A 17,379-nucleotide genomic window follows, 5' to 3' on the forward strand; every position below is an offset into this window, starting at 1 on the left:
TGGCACTATCATGAAATCAAATACAGTCAAGACTTCTCTATAACAACATCTATATGACAACCATTCAATACAAAAGCTATATTCTTTTCAGAACCGATTTTTATGTTATAATATATATCCTCTATAACAACACTTCTCTATAGCAACCAAAAAATATCGGAACAAATGAGACTGTTATAGAGAGCTTGTGTTTTCTTTCTGGCCCCTCTTAAATATCCACGTATACAATTGACCTCTGGTCTATCTACCATCAGAGGTGAAGAATCAAAAGTAGAAAACTGTATTTGGGAGTGATATACAACTGCACATATATCCACTAAGCTTTCACTATCTTTTTGCCTTCACAAACATCGCAAGTTACGAATCCATGACCTTCACAATAGGGACACTTCATTCCTTCATCTATCCATTCCATAAACTGCTAAAAAAATTTCCAACATAAGTTTATAAGCAATTTAGAAATGAAAATGGCCATAAAAACTACAGTTACGGAAAGTTTTCAGAGTCCTCTAACCTGTTCCTCAATGTTTGGCTCACCAGTCCCATCACATTCTGCACAAAAATAGAAGTATGTTAAGAAGAAAGCTTTAAAAGACATGATTTTGCGCAAGGCGGTCTCAAAGTTAGCCACGGGAACAGATGATCACAGAAAATGACTAGCATTGCGATGTACCTCTGGTGAAAATTTAACAAGTTACAAATGTTCCTTGATTTGATCTTTCAACTGCTATAATTCTCACGGGGAAAACTTACATTAGTTTGCTGTCACAAGAACAAAACAATGCATCCTGTATTGTGAGGAATCATCTACACTTGACTTGTTTTATGCTGGCTGTCCTACCTACTGCAAGATTTCCTCCTTTATCCAAGCTTGATTGGCAATGTGAGCACTCACATAGGCAGAGTTGCTACCACATAATCAAGAACAAGAAGTTCCTTTTTTCACAAGTAGATCATTCTCACAGTAACTGTATTCACTTGTTTGACATTGTTAATTACAATTTGGATTACTACTTATGAGAAACTCAGGCTTCGAAAAAGGATACTAATAACAATGATCTTTCTTTTACCCAAACAACGTGCATAGTAAGATAGGGCGGCATCATCAGAAGGTTTGACAATAATCCCCCCGTTATTCCATCTTGAATAAAAAAAATTCTTGTTCTTTAAAAATTAGTACTAAAAAGTGCAAAGACGAGAAGGGACAGAGTATATACCCATGCATAACAGGCGACCTTCTCCGCGACAAGTAAGACACTTTGTGGTGGTACTGCCACCAGTAGTCTCCGCCGGTTTCCTACTTGTAGTAAGTCTGGAAGGTTCTTCCCATCGGTTCTCTCCAAGGAGAAAGACTCGATGATGTGACACCTCGGTTTCAGACACTATCTTCTTTCACAACTGTCTGCTGAACTTCCTCTATTTCCATGATAGATGCAACTGGGGCACCATTTGCACAAGTCTGAGGAGGAAAGAACATTGAAGTATAAACCATAATAGTCTGAGATTACTTATGATTTTACAGGATGAATCTGAATTACAACAGGCATTGGCAACTCACACTGATGATGTAGTTCCAGTACAATTCCATCCAAACAGGTAAAGAATGATAAAAAAGAAAAATTTGTCATGTTTATCATTGTGATCACGTGTATCCAAGTCTCGTATATGGTTACCTTATTGCTTCTCATTACTCAGTGACACTGTCTACCCTCAGTGCACATAGCCATTCGCAACAATTTAGTGACAGGTTTCCCATTCATCCCCCCAACCCCCCCAAAAAACTGCAAGAATGCTTCCCCTCGGCAATTTTTCAAATTTGTGTAATATGCTGACCAGGGAAACAGGGATGCTAGACTGAAAAAAAAGAATAAGCAGTGGAACCTAGAAAGAACAATTCTTCGCATGCATAGTCTGTCTATCAATGCCTCAGCTATTTCTAAAGTTCAAGGACCGCCAAATGTCCTTGAATTTAGCAACCAATTCGTTGGCAGGTGAGATTCACTATGCATACATCCATAATCATCTTTCAGTATCGACAATGTCAACTACATTAGAATTAACTACAGTGGCAAAAATTAGATTCAATCAGTCCCTAATAATGGGTAATTCACCAAGCAGTTGTGATCTGTCAAAGGCAACAAATGGGTCAATTTTCTTTCCGTGATTGAAAAATTTATAACTTTAGTCACAACGAGTTGAATCATATGAATGCACCTACTGAATTTCATTTTTCCTATTCCTTGATTTTCATCATACTAGATCTATTTGAAAAGGTGGTATGAGTTTGTAACAAGTACATCTCTTTAAGATTTCCTATGAATGACACACTAAGAGATATTACAGTCTCATGGAAGAACGCTCATACTAGACCAGACAGGGGCGATGGCTTATATTCTAGAATGATGTCAGCTAAACCTCTTGACTTAACGAATTACACAAAAGAAAAAAGATAAACCAAATATTTGGGATTAATAGAGGTTTCAAGTTCAAAATTTATAGGGAGCCAAAGATATCAGCATGGACATTTTTATGTCAGTTAGAAGGGATAACACACCTTTGCTTCAGTTCCATCTGGTTGTTTGGGATTTTCCCTCAATCCGTCAATCTTTTGCACCATATATAATTTTTCAAGAAGTTCTGAAGTCATAACGCCATCTTCTGGGACACCAGATGAAGCCTGCCCAAGGGGATATGAGAGAACATATGAATCATCTGTATATTACACACAGCTAACCCAAATATAATTTGAGACTCTCCTGATAATAAGATGGAGCTTACAACATACCTGCCAAGTTTTCACAGCACGCTCAGTCCCACTAGTGAAGCTGGAGAATTCCATATCTTCCTCCCCGCAATAAAAGCCCAATGTTAACAATTGTTCCTAAAAAGGCGAACATAATTAGGTGATGCACTAAATTAGAACAATATAGAACCCACAAAGGAGAGACTGATGCCTAAATAAATAAAGCAAATCAAGAACTAATCCATGACAATGAGGCATAACATTTATGTTTATGTGATCCAACACAATCCAAGTTTCAGGAGTCCTCAACACACAAAAAACCTTATATAAAGTTGACCACAGGGAATAAGGAAGTCGAATTTACACAGTTTTCTGTAATCGTCAGTCCATTCAGTTAAGAAGATAAACTCAAGTATGAATAGCGACTCCAAAACAGAAGCCTTATATCTCTTTATTGATCAGAATAAAAGGACAAGAGGCAATCTATCCTCTGTCACATCCATGATACCTCAGTAAAGTCAGCTTGATTAATCAAAACACTGAAGAAAAGAATCATAAGAAAATATATGCTTTTGGTTGATTTATATTTGAGACAATAACACTTTTGATCCTTTTAGTTTCCTACTAATTAAGTTCATTGAGGTATCAAAAGCCATCATTGAGTATTTATCTTGGACTACTTGGTGACGCTGGCACAAGACGACCAGCCTGTACATGTTGGACAATACTTGTCATGTGAAGATCAAATAACAGATAAGCTCAGCTGAAGGAAGGAAGAAAGAAAACGCAAGTGTTGAGCAAATGAACAATTGGGTCTGAAATTTACAGGTTGAGACATAAATCTAAGTCTTCATAATGGATTTTCAGCAGCTGTAGGAGTCTTTAGACAGAAATACAATAGCGAAACGATTAAACATACTAGTTTTTGTTTCTCGGCTTAATTGTTTGGCAATCTCAACATTGCATCAAAATACCTTCAATAACAACAGCTCCATCACTTCATTGCTGTGTAGCATGACATGAAACAAAAAACACCTTCTCTTCCAACTCACCTCCAGAAAAAGTCTATTTACACATAGTTCTCATTACTTCCTGGTTCCAAGTGACAGTTTCTTTAAGACTACAATCTATTTTGGCACTTGTTCTTCTTTAAATGGATAGACTGCATTAACTTTTGCCATAAATCCAGTATATGTCAAAATAAAAAATAGAGCAAATAATCAATCAAACAAGCAGGAGCGATGAATTAACCAAATCACTGTGATAAAAAAGACATGGTAACTTTAAGTTAGCAGACCTGCATCAGGCGAACTTCATCTCCTTCAGATCCCATTCTCAATGGCCGCCTCTTCTTGGCTTCTTTACCCTCTCTTTCTGATTCTTTAGGAACTTCCCTAATCACCTTCTCCTGCTCTACTGCTTCTTTAACTATAACCTCATTTTCTTTTGCTGCTTCTAAAATTAATGGCACAGATATCGACCCGCTTTCTGTAATCACATTAACGTTCTTTCCCAGCTCCCCCTCCTTCAGCAGCTAGAAAACCAAAAAAGCAACATAAAGAAAATCAACAGTATACTCTTTCCTTCTGTTTTTACTTGTGTTAGTTTTCCTTAAATTCTCAGAGCTACAGTAACACATTTACCATGATCCAAGAATCACTTGAAAACAAACAAACAAACAAATCATGAATATTTTACCAATGGATAGCCATTTTACTAATCTCAGAAACTCATGAAAATGTGAAACTTTATTTTAAAGAAGGTGAATTTCCAAGTTGAATTCTCAAAAAAGAAAACGAGAAATAAATTTAAAGCCTCGAATGCATAAATTTGATACTTATAAATAATAAAGTTTAATAAACATGATCACACTCTAAAGAGTATACTTAGCAATTTAGACCTTCAAATTTTAATCAAACAAATATGGACTAGTGAGCCTGCTGTTTAGTTTTTGGATCATGAAAATGATACTACTATACTAATTATCTAAAAAGTAGTTAATAGAGGCCTTTATTATTAGAGCTTAAGTTAGATGGTGTTAAAGCTATTTAAACAACTAGTCTCTTGATAATCATTAAATGGCAACTTGCTAAAAATGAAGGAGAGCCTTGTAGTAACGGTAAAGTTGGCTCCGTGTGACCTATAGGTCACGTGTTTGAGTCGTAGAATCAGCCACTGATGCTTGCATTAGGTTAGACTGCCTACATCATACCCCTTGGGGTACACCCTTACCCGAACCCTGCGTGATATGGGATAGTTCGTGCACCGAACTGCCTTTTTTTTTTTTGGGATAAAAGTAGTAACTAACCGGCTATAACAAGTTAATCAATATTTCAATGAAAAGATAATTAAGTCTAAATAATCAATTCTAATGAAGCAATAATCATGGTATAACTCCAAAATTATGATCGAAAAAAGCTTTAAGTAAAACTGAACTGGGCCTAAATTGGATGATTTCACTTCGTTTTTTTCTTTTTATAGGGCATTTGGATAGTGTCGATAAGTCAAATAGATCCATATGCACCACACACCTGCAATAATTTAGCAATATTAGCAACAGTAGAAGCTTCTGGAAGAGAATTCTTCCTATTCTCAAGCTCCTTTAAACGGAGCTGTAAACTCTGAATTTGGAGCAACAAAGCTTCTCGTTCTGCTTCCCACCGTTTCTCTTCTCTTAACCACCGCGCCTCCTCCCTCAACCACCGTTGCTCTTCCCTTAACCACCGCGATTCCTCCCGTTCCGGCAAACTACTATAGCAAATGTGAGATACTGAGAGCGATGTTGTTGAGGAGTACTGTGCGGACAGAAATGAAGTTGAAGTGTGTGTTTGGTGTGAAAGTGAGAGGGATTTTAGTGTGTTGTTGTTCTGTGGGATGATGTGGAAACTCAGTGGTAGTGAAGATGCCATTGATGTACTGTTAGAGAACTTTGAGATTTTTGTTCAGTTATTTTGTTAACGGTTTTTACAGGATAATGGGAAATTTACCCAAAGATATTTTTAGCTGGCGGGAATATCTACACTGCTTTGTGCTATCATGCGCAGATCTAATCTTTTTCATTTTTTAAAATTCTTTTATCATATATACACATTTTTGTAAAGTTATTTATATGTAATTTTTATAATCTAACTCAAACGTAGTGAAGCCATTAGCTATCGTGAAATGTATATTTTTAGCCGCTTCCAAAAAATATATTATATGAGTTGGGTCGTAATCTTTTTTTTGTTGTTAGTTTGTTCTTCTGTAGTAATCAGTTTAATTGGCAGATCAAACTAATAAAACTTTTCTTTTTATTTATCATGGTTATATAAAAACAAACCACACCTCAAGAAACTTTTATTTCATTTTTTCAAAAATTTACTAATTTACAAGTGTTGGTTTAACTTGATTATTCGAACTGCTTCTAGAGGTAGGAAAGATAATGAAAAGAAGGGAAATAATTTCCAATTTCCAGCTTTCTTTTTTCCATTTATCAAACTGAACAAGAAACCTCAATACACATTGGTTTTAGTTCACTTCTGGTTTGGTGTCCTCCAGAGAGATAGAATGTCAACTATTGCTCAAGATTGAGCTTAAAAAACTTGTAAGTCCCATAGCTAATATACAAGATTTATTTTAAGACACAGAGGGATGGTCAAAATTTAAAATCTTATTCATCAACAAAAATATCGAAGCAGCCACTAGTTTCCATTATTTTGGTTTTGGTGTACAACAACTTAAAACTTTCATACCAAAATCTGAATGAATACACAATAGCAAAGACATAATCAGTTCCAAACCCCTTTTCACTACAACAGCCCACTACTCATTTGCTTCCATGAATAAGTCTCCAATATATAAAGCTACAAACACCTAGTGCCGTGAAAACCCGGAAGGCGAAACCAGTTTTATTACAGCTATAAGGTGATCTTTGCCACTGACAAAATAATTTAAATCACAGGAAATGAGAGAGAATCACAATTGTACAATATCATGGGCAGATTGCACCATTGATGTCCCGACGATTTAATGCAGCAGCTGTAAAATTCTAGTCGAGCTTCACGTTAGAATAGAGAAGGGTGTCCCTTGTGAGTGGCATGTTGAGGAGGAAGTAAATCTGCATCCAATTAAAGATGCCATGAGATTGCAACAAAATAAATGTATGGGGCGAATCAGAGAAGTACATGATAAGATGTTATGGAAGAAAGCTAAAATCCAACAATATCATCATCACGGTCTAATTTCTAGGGGAGATCTTATACTACAACAACTACGCCTTAGTCCCAAACAAGTTGTGGTCGATGATATGAAGTAAAAAAGCCAGCCGGTGCTCAAGCATCCAGCGTTCACATAGGGTCCGGGGAAGGACGGTACCCCAAAGGGGTGTGATGTGACAGCTGCCTAATGCAAGCATTAGTGGCTGCTTCCACGGCTCGAATAGGTGACCTATAGGATAGACAGAGACAACTTTTACGTTGCTCCAAGGCTCCCCTTCCAAACCAAAATAAAAGTAAAAAAAATAAGTATATATAAATAAATGTCTCGGATAAAAAAATATTAGAAGTATTCTACCAAGTCAAAAACCTATTCTCAACTAGTAGGTTAACCTATATGGATCTTTCTCTTCTATTGTGCCCTATCTTTAGCTATTGGAGATCTTATGCAAAGAATTAAAGGGGAAAGACCAAAAAACAGCTAAGAACTTATCCAGTCCAATACACCCACATGTCTGAGTTTGAAGATTATCTCAGACAAAGGAAACTTGACATGGCTTTCTATAAGAAGGAATTCTTAATGCAATTGTTCAACAACTACGAACATGGAAAACTCATTGCGCAACAGTTCTTTCAATGGTGAAAATTGAAGCATTGAAATGCATTAGCATTTGGTTAGTAAAAACTTACTCCCAATAGAGTGGCAATAAGAAGCAAGATCCCTGTAACCCATGCAACAGTTCGTCTAACCAATATAATTTCTTCAATAGCTGTTGTATTTGGTAAAGCTTTTGTTTCCTCCAGCCAGCGGGCAGTTGGCGGAGAAGTGAAAATGACGTTGAATAATGGCTCTGCTACTGATGGTGTACCATTACAGACAATGACTCCAACAATGTGACCTGCACGCGTAATACAGAGTTTCCTTTAAAACAGAACTCAATGTTATCTAATAACAAGAATCAGAAAGGAAGAACTAAAGGAAAACATTCTTCTCCTAATTACTGCATATATTTTTTCCATAAAAGAAGGGCAAGTTTTTTTCTTCAAAAGCAACTTCCGGTGTTAAGGTATCTTTTGCCAATGGTTAAAATCAACTCTTGTAATCATAAATCAAATACAGAGATCAGAGATCGGTGAAGCTGCTAAAACACTATCAACTTTGTCAAAACCAGAGAACAAAGCTAACCTTTATAGGCTTCAGTTAAGGAATCAAACATCTTCGACATTACGATACTAAACAATTTGGTTCCTTTTGCAACACCTTCTGCTCCATAATGCTCTTTGAGAGCCTACAAAAAGATCAAAAAGATCAATTGAGCTGGTATAACCAGTATAACAGGTTTCATGTTTGTCTCTTATGTATTTAAAACTGAGGTGAAACAGTTCAGAGTACGACCGGTATGGAAATTAGAAGAAATATAACTTCCTTTTTCCAGACAAATGACAGATAATAAGAGACATTACGATCATCTGCAGCTGGTGTCATCTTTCCTTTTGGATGATAGGCTCATCTGCCACTAGTAGTGTGTAACTATTGATGGTTTCTCTGAATCAAACCAGAAGTTCTAACTTTTGAGAGGCATAGGCCAAAACATCCAGTGATGCAGTTAATTGGAAATGACGGTTATCATCAATAGTTAAGGAACAATCAGTATGTCAGACACTTTGTTAATATGATATCCGGACAGTCCAGAACAGCAAGAGATCCAGAAATGAAGGAATAATAAGAGACAAAAGGGACGAAAATACTAGGATGGTACCTCCAAAAATGGAAAAGGGAAAAGGAGAAGGATCAGATTAAAAGAGATGATTTCTTTTGAGAGGTCAGATTAAAAGAAATGATCTTAAATTCAATGTTTAAGATAAAAGAGATGTATCATGTACTTGTGCTAAAGCTTAATTTGGAAAGGGAAAAAGAAAGAAAATGAGACTAGGTCTCGAAGAATTTGTAACCTTAAGTCCATCAAATTTTCCAGAAATTAGCTCAGAAGGACGGCGCACAGCTCCTGACAAATCTTGGTGCATCTCGATTGCTCTTTGAATCTTACGGGTGAGTGAAACAAGACTTGTTACAAACTCTCGATCTGCTTCCTGTGCGACAAATGAAATGGACCATCACTAAATTTAGGCTGAACATGAAAGAAGACCAGAAAAGAATGAATTCATGATACCAGAAAAGAATGAATTCATGATACATGCTGTCAAACCTCAAAAATACCTTTGTCAATTGAAATTTCAAATTTGCATCATCCTCCAAGGGAATTGTCAGCTCTCCACTCACATATGAACCACTTAACCATGATGCCTACATACAAAAATCAAACCTCTTGTGAGTAGAATCACCTTGAAGTTATTCAATGTGAGAGAAAATCATGCAACTGCTAACAAACACTAACAAAGTCAGTTAGTTCTTTGTCTGAATATTCAGCATCTGTTGTTGGTTCATCCAATGAAAAAAGAGAGACTTCATCTGCATCTGCAAAAAACGTAATATTAATTTTAAGTATACCAATCTAATTCTCTTTTTACAAGTAATTTAAATATCAATTTAATAAAACCTAGTCAGAAATTTATAACATGTATAAAGACAACTACCTGGAAGTTGAATGTCAGCTTTATTTTCGTTTACTACATTGCTTCTGAGGGCCTCAATAGAAACCCCTGTTACAACACAGGACATAAATAAGCACAATTCAATATAATCACCAGATCAGAAGCAGAAAAGCCAAGCAAGCACAGTAGAATATTCCACAAGTATGTTCTTTAGCTTAAAGAGAGGGAGAGAGAGAGGGAGAGAGAGAGAGAGAGAGCAGGGAAACTCAGCAAGAATATTAATGTACTATGAAATATAGTCATCCCAGCTTGCATACCTTCAGCTCCGGTAACTTCTAGGATGACGACAGAACGTGGTCTATCAAATGGATTTGGTACGAGTACTTCATTCAACTGCAACCAATATGAATATTGATGATGTACGATTTGCTTTATATTCAAAAGATTTGCTACTACAAGATTCAGCTTTCCTACCTTCAATGAACTAGAAGCTGAGAGAGTTACAGGAGGTGCAAAACCAAGCAAGACTGATATAGCAGCACCAACTTCGGAAAGAGCCATGGAACCAATCTGTGCCCGAAAGTGCATTTTTGGAGGTTCCGACATGGGTGCAGTAGCATTTTGGAAAGTCCGCGCAACATAGCTTTCAAGTTGCTTGGCGAAACAGAAAATGAGAACCCAATAATGCACTGCCTTAATGTTGTAAATAAATCCCTATTACCAGACCTGGAGTCTGAACATAATAATTGCAATAGAATACTAAAATATTAGTTGGAGAGGCTTTGTATTTGATGTTTATTTGTAGAAGAGGGACCTTGGAGCAATGGAGAAGTGCTCTGCGTATCTACGAGTGACCAGCATACGAATCTTGGAGCCAGTTTCTACGAAAAGGAGGTAATGCTGTATATATTCGTCTTCCCCTAGCCCGCCTAGGAAGGAGCCTTCTAATGTTGGGCTCCGCCTTTTTTTGAAATAGAAAGGTAACAGATTCTATATAAACCACTCAGCTCAGCCTACTTGATGTTTATTTGACTACGGACATCATTGTTCAATGCTCTCATGCCACAAATATCAAGCATTAAGCTGCTTTTGAAAGTAATTAAGCTATGAGCTCGTCTCGTTGAGGCATTGACTTAATGTAGATTAATAATGGAAAGCTCCTAAAGTTATGCTCTCAAGTCAACCTATGTAGCATATTCTCCGACAAACATGATCCACAACATATTTCACCTTCGATTACTTGCAAAACTCTTTGCTGAATCTAAGAGAGATCACCAAACAGATAAATGAATCACCAATACATTATTTTTGTGTAAGTTGACTTGCAAGTACCAAGCGATCAATCAACCAATCAACTACGCAACCTCAATTCCAAAATACTTGGAGTTAAATATATGAATCATCTAAACCCGTTCTTCTCTATTCATGCTAACACTAAGTAATTTGACTTAAAATTATCAAACACACAAACGAACAAACACTTTTATTCTTTTTTTTTTTTTTGCTCAATCTCAAGCTAGTTGACATGTGATAGCTTTCGACATTTAGCTCCAAAGCAGTAACTGTAAGTTGCTAAGATTTCTATCCCTAAACTTACTATCAATTTCACTTCTTTACTTCTAATTACACCAATCCCAAGTGCCCAAAAATGTGCACAACAATATTCTTCCTAAGTTTCCCAATCTCAACAGCATCTAAATGCTACAAATTACTACCTTAACCAATCACAATAGAACAAAAAAGTACACAATTGAATACCTCAGAAGAAGCATCGGAGGAAGGAGAACGGAAGTAACGGTGAGACGGGTTGTCGAGGAAAAACACCGAGGAGAATCCATCAGCAACCTGAGATCAAAAGTTTCAAACATTAAATTCAGAAATTTTACTATTTAATCGATCCAAATACAAAAGGAAGAAGAATACTTACAGTAGAATGGAGGAAGAGGGAGAGAAGTATTAGAAAAGTGAATGTGTGTGAAGATTTTTTTGGATCCATTGCTTAGAGAGAGATGGGGGGTTTGAATCTGATGAATCTGATCTATGTGGTTTTGGGAGGAAGAAGAAATTGAGATTGAAGGACATTTAGAATCACAAAACGACAACGTACTAAAGTTGTCGCCAGGAATGACACAGGTAGCCACTTTTAAGCATGATATTTAAAATATGTCCACAATTTAGAATTAATTTAAGGATTAATCAATTTGCTCAAACTTCAACGTCGTGAAGTTTAAAGGGGTATTATCACTTTTAGCCAGTGCCAGAAACTATTTATGTCTGGCAGCCGAAAAAATATATAAAACTTGTATAATTTTTGTATATAACATATAGAATGTATATATATTCAAAAAATATACAAATTTATACATTTTTCGGTTATTATTTTTACAGCAACTATATAGTATCAATTTTTCAAGTTTAAACCTAAGGACATCATGTCCTAAAGTTTGAATATGTCCTGAATTTTAAATTAGTAGTTCAGAAATTCAAGACACTTAATCCAGGATTTCAAATTAGCACCTCAAAAATTTAGGACACTAAGGGCTCGTTTGGTACAAGGGTTAAGGGATAATTAAACCCCGGATTAAATATGAGATAAGATTATCCCATGTTTTGTTGGGGTAAAATCACGATGTAACTAATCCCATGATTAGATATTCCTGGATTGTAGTATTATTTTTATTCCTACGGGAGAATAGGGTAACAATTCCGGAATAATTAATCTTGGGATAACTTATTTTCCAACAACGACCCCTAAGTCCTGAACAAAAATTCAGAATACTTAGTCTTGAAGTGTGGATAAATTGACTAATTTTTAAATATATTGTAAATTGTAAATATATTTTAAATAGCATGCTTTAAAGAGGTTACTGGTGCACTTCACCCTTTATTTTTTTTATTTTTTATTTTTGAATTTAACCGGGACTGTCGCTGTTTATACTTTGGCCATATTTTAAAAAGTTTTATAAATATAACCTATGTTGTTCACATACGGAAGAATAAAAAGTTACACTACCAGCTCCAGAAAACTAAAGTTTGGTTATAAAGTAATATCTAGACAGTGGTCCAAAGTTTAGTCATACATTTGTTATTGATAGTTTAAGTTCTTTTGCGTGTTTAGACAATCGGTCTAAAATTTCTAGAAAATTTATTTGAAGTTAAAAAGTGTTGCAACTGAAACACAAGTCTAAAGTTTCGATATTGCAAAATGGGTATGAAATTCAGCTCTCCATATCGTTTTTTCCAAGTTCCAAGCCAATTATGGTAAACACGTATCGCCAAGAGAGAAATCAAAGGTATCAAAAGGCCCATAAGAAAGAATGTTACCACAAAATCACTCTTCGTCGTACCTTATGAACTTTCACTTATTATATAGTTAATACCAAACTTCAGATGAGTAAACGAAAAAGAAAATGAGGGAGAAGGAAGGAGAAATCGCTTCAACTATAAAACTTTACGACAACTTTTTTGCAGATATTCGCTTGCATTACATGCACAAGTGCAAAACAAAAGAAATTTAATGTCATTCCCAAATTTTGATGCTTTTAAGAGACTTGTATAACTTTGCCAACGACTTGCTCTAATAATCAAATGATCAAAATGAGAAAGCGCACACAATGGACCATGAAAACTTAGCCCAAATACAAGATAGCAGGCCCAAGAGTGCGGTAGTCCATTCTAGAAGCCCAAGATTGTACTCTCCTGACTAAAAAGTTTTGAGAAATATATAAGTTTAGCCGCTCCCAAAATATAGCCAACAAAATATTTTTTTATTTGTATATGTATTTTTTGGCTAGATAATACAATTAGTTTATAATGGTCAACCAATTTCGTATTTTGTCCCAAAGGTTTTCCTATGTCCAAACTTAGGTTAGGTGCCTTATTGAATCTGTATACAACTAAATTAAGTAAAGTAAAAGAATATGATATTTAGGACTTGTTTTATGTGAATATTGTAAAATAATTTAAACCGAACAGGAGTTTAAAAGAAAAATGGTTGAAGAAGAACAATTAAAGCACCGATTATATATATATATATAGAATGGACTGTTCCCCTCCCTTTGTGTCTATTTTTTCTTCAATTTCAGTTTCAATTAGTTTGTAAAATTGAAGGGTCGTTCCCTTTTGAACCCTTAAAATGGAAATATCTATGTTTGATTTTTAATTTGAACTGGGTGGAGAATTATGATGTCTCTCAACGGAGATAAAAAATATTAGACGATTTTTTCCATCTGTCTAATCTTTGATAGACAGAGTTAGCGATACTTATGTCGATGAGAAGTGGAAAGCAACAAGTACCCCATGGAATAATGGAGGCGCGCACACCTGAATAATTACAAAAAATATTTGATCTTTTCATTTTTCATTTGTTTTGATTGTTTTACTGGAAGATTAGTCATTAAAAATCAATAAATATTACTATATTAGTTAATTATTTTCAGAAATCAAATGAGCTTAGGAAGTAGAGTCTTGTAATAACAGTAAAGTTGAAGGAGGTATTAAATTTAGTTTAGATGTGAATAGTGGGATAAAAGGTCGCCCGAAAAATTTAGGTGTGTAAATAATTTTTCCGGACAAATATAATGAGTACTTTATGTATTTTCTCTTTTTGGATATTTCGAAACTCTAATTAAACCCCTAAAAACTACTTATATATGAATGAAATTTAAATAGTCTAAACTATTTGGATAGTAAAACTTACCTGTACCAAGGTATTTGTTAGGTTGGCATAAATATTCGATGTAGGTATATATTTATAATTATTTTGATTTTTTGCCGTAAGAAGTGATCTTAATATAAACTATTATCTTAAAGTTTTGTTCAACTTATTATGACTATTCAAAACATTAGTTATAGACAAGGGCGGAGGTAGAAGTCCGATTACAAGTTCGGTCAAATCTAATATTTTTTGCTTAAACAGTATATTTGTGTTAAGAAATTTATATAATTTATACACATATTTGATCACGGCCAACTATGCCTTATAAAAAAGACTAAGCAGTCGTTGCAAATATAATCCAGTTTACAAGTCCGGAGTCGAATCCTACAGAGAACTAAGATTTAGCTACAACTGTTCACTATCACCAAGAAGACAAGCTTGAACAATTCCTAACTTATAGATATTAAGATTCTTGTATTTAACTAATTAACTAACAAATTAAAATAGTAAATTAACATCTAAAGATACTAAGAATTAGAGACAAGATTAAGGAGGTTTAGAGTTATGATTTCCCCAATTGTCGGAATCCTTTCCGCTACATCTTTTATAATTTCGTCTAAGTATTTTCTACTGATCATGAGCGCTCTGAGTGTTGTAATTCTCTTCCGAGTAACTACCACAATTTACTAGACATATTCTCTCGAATTACGCTAGCTGGCATTAAGTAAGACTCACTCGGTATCGTACCAAAGTTTCGTTATCCCTAATCCTACCTTTAAACCCTCCGTATTGATCCCTCATATACGTTAGGAGTGATGTTATTCAAAAACTACCTAAATATGCACTCTCTCCCGAGTAATACACACTAAATAGGTACAGTCGATTGAGAGTTCTTCAACCAACCACAATAATAACGTAGTTGAATAAAAGAGAAAATACTACGGCAAAACTATATTAACGTAACAGGAAAATCATCCTCCAATAGGTTCCATCAAAACCCTAGATAACAAATTAGCTATTCATAATAGTATGCATAACTACAATACTAGAATTCATAAACAATAATGAAAATAGGAAGAAGGAAGTGAAAAACTCGTAGAAGAATTCTCCGCATTGCTCCTAGTGTGTTCTTGCCTCCTTAGGTTGAATCTCCGGTCTCCAAGACGGCTCTGTGCTCTCCCTCGGTTTAAAGTATGTCCAAACTAGATCTCCCCTCAAAAGTGACCTTTTTAGGTCTATTTATAGGTGTAGGACAAGACCTAAACATGTAGGTCAAACCCCAGTCAAGCCGGGAAACAAATAAAGTTTTCAAAATTCGGACTGGACCTGGCCCCAGGCCTGCGTCGCCAGCCTAACGCCAGCCTCAGCCTGGCTTTTTCCTTGCAGCGCCAGCCTAACGCCAACCTCAGCCTGGTTAAGCTGGCCTTTGCCTGGCCTCGCCTGGTTAAGCTATCCTTTGCCTGGCCTCGCCAGGTCTCTCTTCTTCACTGTTTTCGAGCCCACTCTCAACGTTTAAGTATCCCTTTTGCTCTACTTTCATCTTCAATTCACCTACACATAAAATACATTGTGTCTCTCTTTTAATTGTGACAAAGTGTATATAGAATTTTCCCCTTGGACCTAAGCAAATATAAGGACAAGAAAACGTCCTAATTATTATGACTCTTATTTCTCCCAGATATATTTATGTTAAAGTTTTAAATATTATGACTTCCTACATAATTTAAATAAGAAAATATTTAATGATCAAAATTTTAATTAATTTCAAAGTACAAAAAAAGTAAATAATATTTCGCTGAGGGTTTCCATCTTTTAATATAGTATGAATGTCCATTGCCCTTTATTCAGAAACGCTTTCTATAGAATTTATGTATCAAAAATACAAATACTACTTTAATAAATAATGCAATTAAATTAAAATTATCCAATGTTCATAATTGTTATCTCTTTAACTCAAAATAAATAATATTAGAAATACTTTAGGAATGAGACTTAACAGCTGCATTTTAACTGTACATAATTCAATAGTATTGTTCCAAATGTTTTATATTTGTTAATACGGGGTACACGCATAATGAGCGTATCCTATCCATAAATAATTTTATAAATTATAATATTCTTAGTTTTGGTGACAAATTAATGTTAAATATAATTTTATAAAAAAATAAGGATGGTTCGTTACTTTACATCAAATTAAAATGAATTTGACACTTTTTAAGAAATTAAATTTTATTTAAAGTAAAAATATAACATCTCTAAAATTCAAAATATAAATAAAAAAGGGTTAAGAAAAGACTCCTTAAGTTTTTGTTTGGTACGGATCAGTGTTCCCCAAAAAGAAAATTCCATAACGAAAGTAGTTAGAATTTCCTTTTTAATAAAATATTTTCTCTTTAATTATGATTTCATTACATGTTGAAAAGATAATATTCTATAATTCTCTTTTAGTTAACTTTGATTTTAGGAATTGAACAAAATCTAATTCCTTATTGAAAACACACTTTTCTCATTTATTTATTTATGAATTTTAGGAATGCATTTTTTTATTTTTTTTTACTTTTCTTTTATTTATGTGAGAAATTTAGGAATGTTTTATTTTTCTTCTTATTTTTTAAACTTGTAGATGGACTTTTTTTTTACTTTTCGTAAGTATATTTTATATTAGATAAAATTATAATTACACTCAGTATATGTCCTTTTTTTATTTTTAAATTAGGAATTAATAACACTTTGAGGAGAATTTTGTACTTTCTTGAAACGATAATTTTTTATTTACGTTTGGGATTTTTTTGTTTTTAGAAAAAATAACTATTTTGATATTGTGAAATAAAAGAAAAAGGTTAAGGAACATATTTCAAAGGATCAAATTAACAAGTTATGCTATCTTTTGGTTATCAGACAGGAAAGAAAAGTTTTCAAAGACTTTTTTTCTTTTACTGCTTGACAAGCAGCAAAAATTTCAAGAAAAAATTTTCATAACAAAAATAGATTCATTTTCCTTCTTACGCAATTTTGTAGGAATTGAAGTTGAATACAAATTCCTAACTAGTAGTATTAGTTAAGTGTAGATACGTTTTTTTGGGGGTAAAAAGGTGAAGAAAAAGTCAACGTTGTATAATTATACTAAACTTCAAAAGTTCTAAATATAGTGGAATATCTTAAACAATTCAAATAAGAAAACGTGTATAACTAAAATTTTAGTTGATTTCAATTCAAATAACTATTTTGTCTAT

General features: G+C 34.3%; 1 protein-coding gene and 1 non-coding gene across 2 annotated transcripts; both read right to left on the reverse strand.

Moving 5' to 3' along the window:
* Positions 1 to 54: 54 nt before the first annotated feature.
* Positions 55 to 5,750, reverse strand: LOC107777101 (protein disulfide isomerase pTAC5, chloroplastic). The gene is made up of 7 exons (XR_012711488.1): positions 5,275 to 5,750; positions 4,041 to 4,277; positions 2,786 to 2,881; positions 2,555 to 2,677; positions 1,218 to 1,459; positions 515 to 552; positions 55 to 418 (listed from the first exon to the last, which is right to left on the reverse strand). It is a non-coding gene; the product is annotated as a protein disulfide isomerase pTAC5, chloroplastic (transcript).
* Positions 5,751 to 6,374: 624 nt separating this feature from the next.
* On the reverse strand, positions 6,375 to 11,576 carry LOC107777102 (uncharacterized). The gene is made up of 11 exons (XM_016597089.2): positions 11,417 to 11,576; positions 11,248 to 11,334; positions 9,964 to 10,059; positions 9,807 to 9,882; positions 9,532 to 9,597; positions 9,333 to 9,412; positions 9,155 to 9,241; positions 8,890 to 9,027; positions 8,123 to 8,225; positions 7,627 to 7,835; positions 6,375 to 6,839 (listed from the first exon to the last, which is right to left on the reverse strand). Exons 1-11 carry the CDS (start codon positions 11,483 to 11,485, stop codon positions 6,771 to 6,773), a joined length of 1,080 nt encoding a protein of 359 aa, XP_016452575.1. The 5' UTR covers positions 11,486 to 11,576; the 3' UTR covers positions 6,375 to 6,770.
* Positions 11,577 to 17,379: the final 5,803 nt, after the last annotated feature.

Source organism: Nicotiana tabacum, chromosome 7, assembly GCF_000715075.1.
Source record: "Nicotiana tabacum cultivar K326 chromosome 7, ASM71507v2, whole genome shotgun sequence".
NCBI lineage: Eukaryota > Viridiplantae > Streptophyta > Magnoliopsida > Solanales > Solanaceae > Nicotiana > Nicotiana tabacum.

Coding starts and splice junctions, on each gene's coding strand:
- LOC107777102 (XM_016597089.2), bottom strand. CDS start 11,485: ATGGATCCAAAAAAATCTTCACACACATTCACTTTTCTAATACTTCTC. Junction 9,598..9,806: donor AGAAGTTACCGGAGCTGAAG/GTATGCAAGCTG, acceptor GTGTTGTAACAG/GGGTTTCTATTGAGGCCCTC. Junction 9,413..9,531: donor AGCTGACATTCAACTTCCAG/GTAGTTGTCTTT, acceptor CGTTTTTTGCAG/ATGCAGATGAAGTCTCTCTT.